The sequence below is a fragment of the Prionailurus bengalensis genome, chromosome E1 (assembly GCF_016509475.1).
Source record: "Prionailurus bengalensis isolate Pbe53 chromosome E1, Fcat_Pben_1.1_paternal_pri, whole genome shotgun sequence".
Classification (NCBI taxonomy): Eukaryota; Metazoa; Chordata; class Mammalia; order Carnivora; family Felidae; genus Prionailurus; species Prionailurus bengalensis.
Genome location: NC_057347.1, coordinates 16,224,377 through 16,237,339, shown reverse-complemented (window position 1 = coordinate 16,237,339; position 12,963 = coordinate 16,224,377). Strand labels below are relative to the sequence as shown.

General features: G+C 50.8%; 1 protein-coding gene across 1 annotated transcript; it reads right to left on the bottom strand.

Annotated features, from left to right (window-relative positions):
- Positions 1 to 1,482: 1,482 nt before the first annotated feature.
- BHLHA9 (basic helix-loop-helix family member a9) lies at positions 1,483 to 2,676 on the bottom strand. The gene has a single exon (XM_043585542.1). The coding sequence runs from the start codon at positions 2,674 to 2,676 to the stop codon at positions 2,020 to 2,022; it is 657 nt and encodes a 218-aa protein (XP_043441477.1). The 3' UTR covers positions 1,483 to 2,019.
- Between the last annotated feature and the right edge of the window lie 10,287 nt (positions 2,677 to 12,963).

Here is a 12,963-nt window from a genome sequence, read left to right as displayed (position 1 = left end):
TGCAGGGGGCGCTCTCGCCATTCCTGCACTGACCGTGAAACTGGGCCAGAACTCTGAGCTCTCTCTATCCTGCAACTTAAGAAAACAGGACTTGCTGGTCATTTTATCATGTTTCCAGGACATAAAAATCTGGGTCTGAAGCTAGGCAGAAGCATTGTCCAAACTGGTCTGAGATTATAATAATATACAAACAGTAACAATTTATGAAAGCCTTCTAATTGCCAGAAACTACATTATGAGCAAATGTTAACCCTCACAGCCACCCTGAGGTAGAATCATCTGTGTCAGAGGTGAGGAACTAGAGGCTTAGAGAGGTCAAGTGATGCCATGGGTCACACATGTAGTAAGTGGCTGAGCAGAGACTGGATCCCAGGCCTGTCTGGCTCTTTCCTTTCCACTATCAGACGGTGGCACTGCCTCTCCATGAGATGGAAGGCTCATGGGCAGGTCTGGGGCCAGATTCCCACATTTTGTTCCTGGTTGGACCCCAGGACTCCCCTGCCCAGAGTCAAAGCTTTCCTGTGATCTGTGCCTCAGCTACCTGCCCTGTGAAATTGGGAACCCTGATACCTATGGGCCGAGGGCAGGATGCCAAGTGGGCCAGCCAGTGTCTCATTTGCAGAAAGCAAGTATATCTTTAATTAAGGCACTGAGCCTCATCTTGACTGTTTTGGGGACCCTTCACTTATCCTGGGGTCTATGGCTGTCTCTCCAGCTTCCGTGATAGCCCCCATTCCGAGCTGTGTAACTCTTCTTCTCCAAGCTGGCAAGTGTCCAGCTCTCCAAGGAGACCAGAGAGCCCCCAGCCCTCCTCTGGCACATCTGGGTTCTCACCCCAGCCAGCAGCAGCTGCAACATCAGCCCGGTCAGCATGAGTGAAGCCAGACACTAGCTTGGGAGTGCTCTTCTTAGATGCAAAAGCTCTCCAGACTTCTCTGGGAGGGCTGGTTGTGCCTCCCACTTTCTCAGCAGATTTGGCCCTAATTCCCTTAACCTCCTCCTCATAATCTTTCCTGATTCTATGTCTGCCTCTCATCATAGAGGCCCTGGCTCTATGCACTGGACCAATTTTCCCTGGGAGCTCCATTCACCCACACTCAGGGTATAGGCAGGACTCACCCACCCCCAGTCCCTGGTCGGCCCTAGGCTTCCTTTCCTGAGACTGGTCTGGACTCTTCAACCATTGCAGCCCTCACGGTGGCTCACTGCAGACAGCAAGCAGCTCTGCAGGGTGACGGGTCCCAGAGATGAGGCTGACCGCATCCTGAGTCTCCTGGTGCCGCTCCCCCTCCCCAAATAATGTCATTTCCCACAGTGCTCCTCACACTGTTCAGCCACACCTAGGGCCCTGCCATGAATCAGGTACCTACCTGTGGGAATCAGGCCGTGGGAGACCGACATTCCACAGTGAGCCCCCAGACCTCAGGCCTTTCTGCCACCCTGGGCCACAGGGCCCAGTGGACATCTGATAGCAGACGGAGATGATAGCTTTTCCTTTTTATTTGGCTCCTTCTGTTGCCTCTCTCAGATCACAGACTTGGGGTATCAGCACAGGCTGGGGACATGGACCCCACACTGTCATCAGACCACACCAGGTGTCACCCACACTCCCACCTACAAGCCCCCCCTCCCCCCTGTCCAAAAGCCCTCTTTCTCCTAAAAAGCAGCAAGAAGAGATAGGACTCAGAGGCACAGGAACGCAAAGATCACTTTCTGAGAAGAGTTCATCAAGTCCAAACATAAGAAAGAACCCAGCAGGATCCTGCTCCTTTCCTGGAGCTGTCATCCCTGGTTGGGCTTCAGGCTGAGGAGGGAGGTGCTGGGGAGCGCAGCCTTGGGCTCAGTTCCTTCCTACTGGCAAGGCTGCCTCCTCTCTCTCTCTCTCTCTCTCTGGCCTCAGCCATTCAGTTTTTCTTGGTCCAGGGCGGTTTTTTGCAGTCTTCCCTTTAGTAGTCATCCTGCCGTTGGCTCCTCCCTGGCCGGCCTCCCTCCAGGCCCACCGGGTCTCTCTGGAGCCAGTCAGGAGTGCTGGAAGCCCAACCCAGGGCCCGCTCGCGGGTAGCCCCGCGGCCAGGCCAAGGGAGCCCCAGGACCGCGGCGCCAGCTTCCCGCGGACGCCTGGGCCGCGCCCTGAGCCTCGGCCACCGCCCTGGGCCGTCCCGGGTGCGTGTGCGGGGAACACGAGGCGCAGCGCGGCGCGAAGGGGCCGGCGGGCGGCGGGGCGGGCGGCGGCGGGCTGGAGCCCGCGTCCCCGCCGCCCCCGGCACGCGCGGCCTGGCCGTGGCACTCCAGGTGCCCGCAGTGCCAGCGGGGCGCGGGGCTGGCGCGCAGGACTAGGGAGAGCGCCGCGATGCGGTGGATGGCCCTGCGCAGCGTGGCGATCTTGGAGAGCCTCTTGCCGCCCAGGTCGTGCCGCAGCGCCCTGCGCAGCGCGTTGAAGGCCTCGTTGTAGTCCAGGATGCGCTTGCGCTCCCGCACGTTGGCCGCCATGCGCCGCGCCTTGGAACGCACCGGCCGGGCGCGTTTCCTGCCGCTCGCCGCCTCCTCGGCCTCGCCATTCTCCTTCAGCACCCCAAAATCCCTGCCGGCCTCCAGGCAAGAGCCCCCCAAGTCCTCGGCGGGGCCCTCGGCCCCCTTCAGGCCTCTGAGGCCTGGTCCCGGCCCGCCTCGGTGCATGGCCTTCCCCGGGCCTTGCTGCCCCGGCTCCGGCTCGCAGGGCTGACAGTCCTCACCTTCTGAGCGTTGACTCCTGCAGGCTGGACACTCCCGGACAGGCCTTCTCTAGCTGGGCTTTATGGCACCACGTGGCTCTCCACCCTCCTCATCCATTCATCTCCCTCCTCCTGCTTTATTACCTGCCTCCAGGTAGGTTGGCGAGGGAGGAACGGGAGGAAGTAAGCAAGGAAGGGAGGAAGCATGCAGATTCTTGCAAGAGGGGACCAGACCCGGCAGCCCGGCCATGCCTGGGGCAGTGCTCCAGCCGCCAGGGAAAACTTGCCCTGCCTCACTCCAGGGCCTCTCTCGGGTGACCAGGTTGAACACACGTTCCACCTGCAGACCCCAAGTACAGTGCCAAATTTGGCCCCTGGGCAGGAGTACCGATAGGTACACAGAAGGGTCGCCGTGGTAGTTGAGTGTGTTTCAAGAACCTTGAAAGTTCTCGTCAAGGCTTGTACAACCATAAAGCTGTGCTTGAGCAAAGCATTACTGTTCCCGTGGGGCCAATAAGGGAGGGACAGATTTGATACAGCAGGGGCCTGCAGGTAAGAGAGACCTGAAGCTTCTGGCTTTTCCAGCTACCAGAGAGAGCTTGCCTGGGATTCTGGGTTTGGGTTTTGTTTGGACCTTACTCTCCCTCTATCTCCCTTTGGCTCCCCCTTCAGAAGGCAGAACTGGACTGAGCCAGCAGCAGAGGGTGATGGAGATTGTCTTGTGACACCCTGGCTCCCCTTGTGGTACCCATCAGGGGCATCTTTTGGTGTTCGGGGTCCTTGGGCTGCTCTGTCTCATGATACAGCACTGCCATGTTATGAACTCAGTGAACCCACCCACCCACCACCCCTCCCCATTTCCAGGGATTTGAATTTAAATTTTTTTTCAATGTTTATTTTTGAGAGACAGAGAGTGAGTGGGGGAGGGCAGAGAGAAAGACACAGAATCCGAAGTAGGGTCCAGGCTCTGAGCTGTCAGCAGAGCCCAAGGCAGGCAGGCTTGAACCCATGAACTGTGAGATCATGACCTGAGCAGAAGTCGGATGCTTAACGGACTGAGGCATCACTCCCCCACACACACCTCGCAGAGATTTGAATTTTAAATAGAGTCTCAGAAAAAGAATAATGTTTAATCCTAGAGAAGGACCCTCAGTGGAATTTCAGGCATCCACAAGTGAGTTATTTGAAGCAGCAAAGTCAATGTCATTCCCAGCCACAATTCAAAAGCCTCCAAAATGTGAAGGTTTGCTCTGGCATCCAGCTGGGATGAGCATAGGGTTCACATCCTTCTCACCAAAGAGCATACCAATAATCCCATTATTTCAAACTATTAATTGCTCCGTGGAGAAAAAGAACACGGCACTAGGAAACAAATTGTGTATTTATCTGTGATTATTTATTTTATTATCTGTCTTGCTCACTAGACTATAAGCATCCTAAGGACATTTGTATTTCTGAGGCTCTATTCCCCAAATCTGCAATATCTGTGAAATTACAAAGTGAATGAAAGCAGACAGAACTGGATGTTTTCTCAGTCTGTTTCCCATCATCCCCACAACACACACACAAACACACACCAAATCACACAGAAATGCATGCCTCTAGCAGGATTCTATACAGAGCATAGGCCACAGATGTCCAACTGTGGCCAGTAGAATCCAGCTTAACTAACAGGATGTCAGTCTCAATGGGCCATCTCAGGTCAAGAGGTCATCAGGTCAACACCCAGAGAATTCGGTTCCTGAGTATCACATTCTATGGCCACCTCTCCTGCTACCCCTATCCATGTCCTTTAACCACTCTAGACAGAAATGAGTCACTGCCCTGCTCATGGCCTTGCCCAGCCCTTCAGAAAAGCCTGGCCCCTAGGGTCCAAGGTAGGCAGGTCAGGAGGCAGCAGGTGGACATTTCATTCCCAGAAGGGCCAGGTGGGAGAGGTGATATGGTGAATGGGAGCCCTCCCCCCACCACCCCCCAGCCAGTGTCTTCTTCTGAAACTGCCCCCATCCAGGGCATGGTTGGACATATGAGTGCTTCCAGAGAATTCCACTGGACAGGGAGTCAGAAGACCTGGTTCTGGTTCTGCTACCAACTTGCTACATGACTTTGTGCCACTCCTGTTTTCTCTATACTTCAATTTCCTTTTCTTTGCAAGGAAGACATCCTTTCTACAAAAGAAGGAGGGCAGGACCAGCTACATAATTTGCAGCGCCCTGTAGAAAATGAAAACTGGGGCTTCTTGTTCAAAATCATTGAGAATTTCGGGACGGTGACAGGAGAACATTCAACTGAGCTGGGGGCCCTTTTAAGCATGGGGTGCCCACGTCCCATGCCCATGAATCTGGCCCTGAGTGTAGGACATAGTAGTGTAGAGGTAATGAGCACAAGTTTTGGATCAAAACTCATCTATTTGAGTCCTCCACCTGCAAAATAGGATACCAGTCTCAGAGGACTCAGTGAAATAGACTCCAGTAAAGAGGGGCCTCAAGAAAGACTGCACCTGGTTTTCTCAAGGGTAACCTCAGCCTGAGTATGACCACCAACAGGCCTCCCCTCCCTCATGGTGTCTCCAGGGAGCCCATTACTCACGATCAGGAGGAAATAGATGGACAAGCCCCAAGCACCCCTCACCTCCACAGAAGGATGGAGATGACCTATCTGAGGAGTCCTTCCCACAGATCCTCAGGGCAGCCTCCCAGAGGGGAGAGTCTGCCTGGGGCAGTGTGTGAGCTGAGGGAGGGTGCCAGTCAAGTAATAAACAAGCTTAAACTGTTTGCATCACCGTTCCCTCCACTAGTGAGAACTCACAATCCACCATGAGCAGGATGCTACTTAGCAATTTACTAGTAATAGCAATCATCCTCTTTTTTTTTTTTTTTTAATGTTTATTTAGTTTTGAGAGAGAGGGAGAGAGGGAGTTGGAGCAGGGGAGGAGCAGATAAAGAGGAAGACACGGAATCTGAAGCAGGCTCCAGGCTCTGAGCTGTCAGCACAGAGCCCAATGTGGGGCTCGAACTTATGAGCTATGAGATTATGACCTGAGCCAAAGTCAGATGCGCAACCGACTGAGCCACTCAGGTGCTCCTCATTATCTTAGTAATATTGATACTGATTTCTACTGAATGCTTATTATAGGCCAGGCATAGCACTAAGTGCTTTGTATTTATTTATTTGTTTGTTTATTTATTTATTTATTTATTTATTTATTTATTTATTTATTTATTTTACTAAGTGCTTCTGAAACATATCTTGGCCACACAACAATCCTATACGGAAGGCCCTGTTATTATAATACTCATTTTACAGACTGGAAACTGCAACCTAGAGAAAAGTAAGTAACTTGCCGCAAGTCAGAGGGCTGAGCTGTGTGACTCCTATTTACAGACCACAGTCTTAACCCCTCTGGGCTGGACCTGCATTCTCAACTCAGGGAGTCCCACACCCCCAGCACCAGCAACCCCCACTGACCACCTGCAGGTATTAGAGGCCTGGCTCCAGCCCTTGGAAACAAAAGCCATTAAGAGATTCAAACAGTTTCAACCAAGTGTAAAAAATAAAAAGAACTTGTCTGGTACAGAGAAGGGTTGGAGTAGGGAGGGAGGGCCCCCCAAATGAAGAGAGACAAGCAGGAAAGAAGAGAGAATATAGACTGGAAGCCAGGAAAAGTCCTGAGCAGCCCAACTGCCTGCCTCCTGGGCTAAGATTTGCTGCCTGGTGTTTCCTTGGCTAATCCTCTTTCTGACCCCAGCTGGACTGATGGCCGCTGGGAGCCGAAGGAGAGCACTGGAGAGCAGAAGTGACAAACCAGGGCTCACATGCTTACCCTACGGCAGGTGAGCAAGGGCCCAGTAAGCCAGGAGTAGCTGGAGGGGATTCAAGATCAGCCTGCAGCTTCCTACATGGGCACGTCGGGAAGGCTTTAGGCCTCTTTGTCTGTAGAGTTCTGGATGGATCTCGGTGGCCTGCAGTGGGTCACCAGCTTCCGCAGCTTTCCTCCTCGGTGAAGCCAGCCCTGAGCCCTTCCCTGCAGGGCTCCCTTTCTTAACTCCATCTCAGAATGTAGCAGATCATATTATACTATTATGTTCATGTTGTGTCCACATCTGGGACCGCCTCTGTACTCCCAGGCCTACCGCAGTGCCTGGTACATAGGAGGTGCAAGGAAATATTTTCTGAACGTTGACCAAATGGTGCAATCCTTGATATTAAGAAATTCATGAAACTCTGGAAATTCCACACTGCTCTGATCAAACGGGCTCTATATTCAAATCCAGTAAATATTTATTGACCATCTATAAATACCGGGCCCAATGTTATAAGCCTTAACATGTGTTGACAGCCACAAGTATGTGTATTAACTTAAGTCTATAGAAGCCCAATATTATAATAGAAGGAAATAAACCTTGCAGCCAAATAAAAGTGCTTTAAAATTCCCCACCCACCCTATTCCCTGGGGGGAATTTGACAGCTGTCAAAGCTGTGGTTCTCAGGGCACCTGGCTTGTCCAGTCAGTGGAGCATGTAACTCTCGATCTTGGAGTTTGTAAGTTTGAGCCCCACGTTGGCTGTAGAGATTAAACATAAAATCTCAAAACAAATAAGCTGTGGTTCTCAAAGTGTGTTGTGGTGGCAGCAGCATGGACAGAAAACTTCTCAGACCCCACCCCACATCTCCTGAATTCAAAATTCTGTCTTAACAGCAAAGGGGCAGGGGCTCCTGGGTGGTTCAGTGGGTTAAGCCTCTAACGTCAGCTCAGGTCATGATCTCACAGTTCATGAGTTCAAGCCCCGCATCCTGCTCTGTGCTGACAGCTCAGAGCCTGGAGCCTGCTTCGGATTCTGTGCCTCCTTCTCTCTCTGCCGCCCCCACGCCCTCTCTCTCTCAAAAAAAAAAAAAAAAGTAAAACATTAAAAGATTTTTCTAACAGCAAAAGTGATTGGAATGCTCAGAAAGATAGATTTGTTCTTCCAGAGTGTAGCTCAGTGGCTATTAAATATCAGCTTGCGTAAGAATGCCTGTTGAGGGTTATATACATTATGCCTTGCATGCCACAATTTAATGTTTATTCAAGAGTAATTTTGACTGCACACAATTTGTTTCTTGCACATTAACTTTAGAGCATTCCTATCCATGCTGTGGATGCAGGGAAATTTTATGGCAAGAGACAACTATGGGTCTCGAACAAAATAGCCATAGAAAATCAATAAGGGAAAAACAAAAACATGAGACTGAACCACTGACTTCTCTTCTGGCCCCCTAACATGAACCCTTAAAACCCTTTCCCTTTGTTTGGGGAAAAACAAAGAAAATGTCCCAACAGCACAAGTTCCCAGGCCTGGAAAGGAGCCTACCCTCCCAATCCCTTCCCCCCAAACAGTTCTGGCTTTTCCTTCCCGTGTGTCATACGTTTCCAGGCCTGCTCCCCCACCCTTCCCCGAACAAGTCAGGAAATGGCCCACGGCTCCAAATTAATAATTCTGAGCCACACTCTCTTGACAAATGGCCGGGGTTCCCGGAGTGAAGCGCCCCCGCCGCCCACGAATCCCAGGAATCCGGGGGAGGACTCCGTCGGATCCCGGCTGCAGTCCCCGGGGTGTGGGGCTCCGCGGTGGGGCTCGGGCGCGGGGAGCGCGGGCAGTGCGGCCGGACTTCAAAGGCGGGCAGCGGGGCAAGCATTTCCGCGGCACCTGCAGCGGCGGCGGGTCCCTCCCGCGGCGCGGCTGGAACCCGCCCCCGTCCAGGAGCACAGCTTCACCCGGCCGGGGCGGGCGGAGGGAGGAGGGGCCGCGGCCGTGATTTAGGGCCAGGCGGTTCCGCTGGCGGCCGCGAAGGTGCCTATTACCGCTCCACTGGGCCTGGATTTCAGAAATTCCTGCTCTTCCTCTGGAAGTTCCGGCGTCGCTCCCCCGGGGGGAGGGCAGAAGTCCCACCTCGGAGGGAAAGCCCAGACCGAGGGACGGGCTTTCCGGGGGAATCGAGCCCGCGGGGTCCTGAGAACTCGAGCGGGGCGGGAGAGCGGACCCCCAGAAAGGCCTGCAGTCTTCCTTCGTTTTCAGGCTGAGACCCTTAGCAGTTCAATTCAGAGATGGGCTTAGAGAAGCGGTTATTTGGGACCCGGCAGATTCGGGTTCAGTTTCAGGTTCTGCTCATTCATTCATGCATTCATTCAACAAAAATGTATTGACTGCCTACTGTGCTAGTTACTGGTGTAGAGTAATAATAAAACAAAAACCTGTCCTCATGGAAGTCACATTCTAGTGCGGAGAGCAAATAACGAGAAAAATAAGTAATTTGTATAGTAAATAAGTACCATTATAAGTATATCAGGGGGCACCTGAGTGGCTCAGTGGTTTGAGCAACTGACTCTCTTGATTTTGGCTCAGGGTTGTGATCTCACTGTTTGTGGGTTCAAGCCCCACACCCAGCTCCACGCTGACAGCATGGAACCTGCTAGGGATTCTCTCTCTCCCTCTCTGTCTGCCCACCCCCCCCCCCCCCGTAAATAAATAAACTTAAAAAAAAAAAAAACCCACAAGTATAGGAGCGCCTGGGTGGCTCAGTCGGTTTAGTGTCCGACTTCAGCTCAGGTCACGATCTCACTGTGGGCTCCAGCCCCTTATCAGACTCTGCTGACAGCTCAGAGCCTGGAGCCTGCTTGGGATTCTGTGTCTCCATCTCTCTCTGCCCCTCCCCTGCTCATACTCTGTCTCTCTCACAAAAATAAATTTTAAAAAACATTAAAATTTTTAAAGAAAAAGTATATTAGAAGGTAAAAATAACACCAGAAAACAGAAAACGAAGAGTGTGTGTATAGGTTCAGGGGTTGGGGGATGTGGGGTAAGGGGAAGCCCACCTGAGAAAGTGACATCTGAGTAAGGATTTGAATGAGACAAGGCATTGTGGCTATCTTGAGGAAGAGCTTCCAGGCAGAGGGAACAGCATGTGTGAAGGTCCTAAGGCAGGAGAGTATCTCTGAGTTTCAGGACAGCATCCACAAGCAAGGTGGCCAGTGAGGGTGGGGCAGGGCAACCAGTGAGCTTGGCTCACTTGGCCATGTAGCCTATGGCAATATCTTCCCATTTTACTTGACAAGATATGGGAAGTCATTAAACATTTATTTCCTCCCCTTCACTTCATGGATCTTTAAAAACAAAACAGGGGCGCCTGACTGGCTCAGTCGGAAGGACCCTTGGTCTCAGGATTGTAAGTTCAAGCCCCACACTGGGTACAGAGATTACTTAAAAATAAAATCTTTTAAAAATAAAAATTTGGGGACACCTGAGTGGCTCAGTTGGTTAAGTGTCCAACTCTTGATCTCGGCTCAGGTCTTGATCTCAGGATCATGAGTTTAAGCTGCTTTGGGCTCTACCCTGGGCATGAAGCCTACTTTAAAAAATTAATTAAATAAAAAAATTTTTTTTTTAATTAAAAGAAAAAAAGAGGGGCACCTGGGTGATTCAGTCAGTTAAGCGTCTGACTCTTGGTTTTGGCTCAGGTCGTGATCTCGCAGTTTGTGAGTTCAAGCCCCAAGTCAGACTCTGCACTAATAGTGGGAAACCTGCTTGGGATTCTCTCCGCCCCCCTCTGCTCCTCGTGTTCTCTCTCTCTCTCTCTCTCTCTCTCTCTCTCTCCCTCCCTATCTCAAAATAAATAAATAAACTTAAAAAAAATTTTTTTTCAACGTTTATTTATTTTCGGGACAGAGAGAGACAGAGCATGAACGGGGGAGGGGCAGAGAGAGAGGGAGACACAGAATCGGAAACAGGCTCCAGGCTCTGAGCCATCAGCCCAGAGCCCGACGCGGGGCTCGAACTCACGGACCGTGAGATCGTGACCTGGCTGAAGTCGGACGCTTAACGGACTGTGCCACCCAGGCGCCCCAAAATAAATAAATAAACTTTTAAAAAAGAAGAAGAAGAAAGAAAAATTATTAGCTTTCTGTTTCTCTGACTCCTGGATGAGGACTCCCTCCCCCCCCACCCCCATTCTGGGCAGCACCCGTCTCTTAGTGTCCTTCCTCCCCTGCCAGTGCTCTGGGAAGAAAGGCTTCTTCTCTCCTCCCTGCCTCCACTCCACCTCTTCTGGGGACCTTGTCTCATCGGTTACCTCTCCCTTGGTTTCACAGCTTTCCCTCTCCACTGGCTCCTTCCTTGGAAATACAAATGTGCTTGGGCTGCTTTCTCTGACTTAGTCTTTCTGACAACCTACAATGAACATCTTCCTTGCCTCACCCAGCATCAGTTCTCACCCCTATAAACGAGGTCTGGCTCTTGTCACCCCCAATCCCCAGTCTCCTGAAACCCTCTTCTCTTTCATTCATCCCCTGTGATCCCAGCAAGCCTTTCCTGGTCAGTTAAGTTACACATTTATTGAGCACCTCTTTGCCAGGTCTCGGATTAGGCACTGAAGATACAATGATGAACAAAATGGATGTGGTTCCTGCCCTCACGGAGCTCACCATCCAGTGCAGAACAGTATCTCGTAAACAATTGTTTTCCATAGCATGAAACAAGAGATCGCAAGGTTTAGAAGTGGTGCAGAGGTTGGAGGATGAGTTTCTAAGAGGGGACAGGAAGGGTTTTACAGGGGAGATGATGCCTGAACTAGACTTCAAAGGATGAATAGGAGTATAGGAGTGTGCCAAGCAGACAAGGGGTGGAAAGCATTGACAATCTAGGGAGCAACATATGCCAAAGCCTGCAACAATGCAGTCAATTGGCTTTGCCAAACCATATGGGAGACCAGGGAGTGGAAGATGAAGCTGGGGATTACGAGGCATTATGCCAGAAAGCTTTTGGTCACTGTAGGTCACCAGGTACCATAAAAGGATATTAAGTTGAGGAGTGACACAGTTGTACATGGATTGTAGCTCCTCTGAGCAGTATGGAGAATAGATCTAAGGCAAATTGGTTAAGAAGCTACTGCAGGGGTTCAGGTGGCAGGGGAGGGGCCTGAGGTATGCAGGTGTGTGTGTGGGGGGGGTGCTGGAGTCAACATCTGTTTGGAAAGTAGAATTGGTACATGGAGGCAACCAACCGGATGTAGCAGATGATGAAAAGAAAGTGCTATTTCCCTGTCCTCCTTCAAAAACTGGAAGTCTGGGATTTCGGATCAGCTCCTAGTGATGGGCTCTCTGAACTAGAGTTCAAGTGTGGACTTGGAGAATACTCAGGAAAGGCAGAGAGCTGATGGTGTTATGGTCACCTCTGGGGCTGGGAGTGGGGAGACCTGGGGCACTGGAGCATTCCTGCATGGTGTTGTTGTTGTTGTTGTTGTTGTCGTCGTCGTTGTTTGCTGGTACCATTTGAATAGTTTTTTTTTTTTAACTTTAGTTAGTTAACATACAGTGCATTATTGATTTCGGGAGTAGAATTCAGTGATTCATCACTTACACACAACACCCAGTGCTCATCACAACAAGTGCCCTCCCTAGTACCCATCGCCCATCTAGTCCACCTCCCACCCACCTCCCTCCATCAACCCTCAGTTTGTTCCCTATTGTTAAGAGTTCTCTTTTGGTTTGTTTCCCTCTTTTCTCTTATCCCACCCTTCCCATATGTTCATCTGTTTTGTTTCTTAAATTCCGCATATGAGGGAAATCATATGGTATTTGTCTTTCTCTGATTGACTTACTTCGCTTAGCATAATACATTCTAGCTTCATCCACGTCATTGCAAATGGCAAGATTTCATTTTCTGATGGCTGAGTAATATTCCATTGTGTGTGTGTATACATATCTTTTTAATGTCTATTTAAAAATTTTTTGATGTTTATTTTTTGAGCAAGTGAGAGAAAGAGTGTGAGCAGGGGAGGGGCAGAGAGAGAGGGAGACACAGAATCAAAAGCACGCTCCAGGCTCTGAGCTGTCAGCACAGAGCCTGATGCAGGGCTCGAACCCATAAACTGTGAGATTGTGACCTGAGCCCAAGTTGTACGCTTAACCAACTCAGCCACCCAAGGGCCCCTTTAATGTTTATTTTGTTTATTTTGAGTGAGAGAGAGAGAGAGAGTAAGCACGAGGGAGGAGGGGCAGAGAGAGGGAAAGAGAGAATCCCAAGCAGACTCCACACCTTCAGCACAGAGTCCGAAGTGGGGCTTGAACCCATGAACCATGAGATCATGACCTGAGCCCAAATCAAGAGTTAGACACTTAACTGACTGAGCCACCCAGGTGCCCCTATACCACATCTTCTTTATCCATTCATCAGTGGATGGACATTTGGGCTTTCTCCATAGTTTGGCTATTGTTGAT

Excerpts from the sequence above, each read along its gene's own strand:
- BHLHA9 (XM_043585542.1), bottom strand. The coding sequence starts at position 2,676 with ATGCACCGAGGCGGGCCGGGACCAGGCCTCAGAGGCCTGAAGGGGGCC.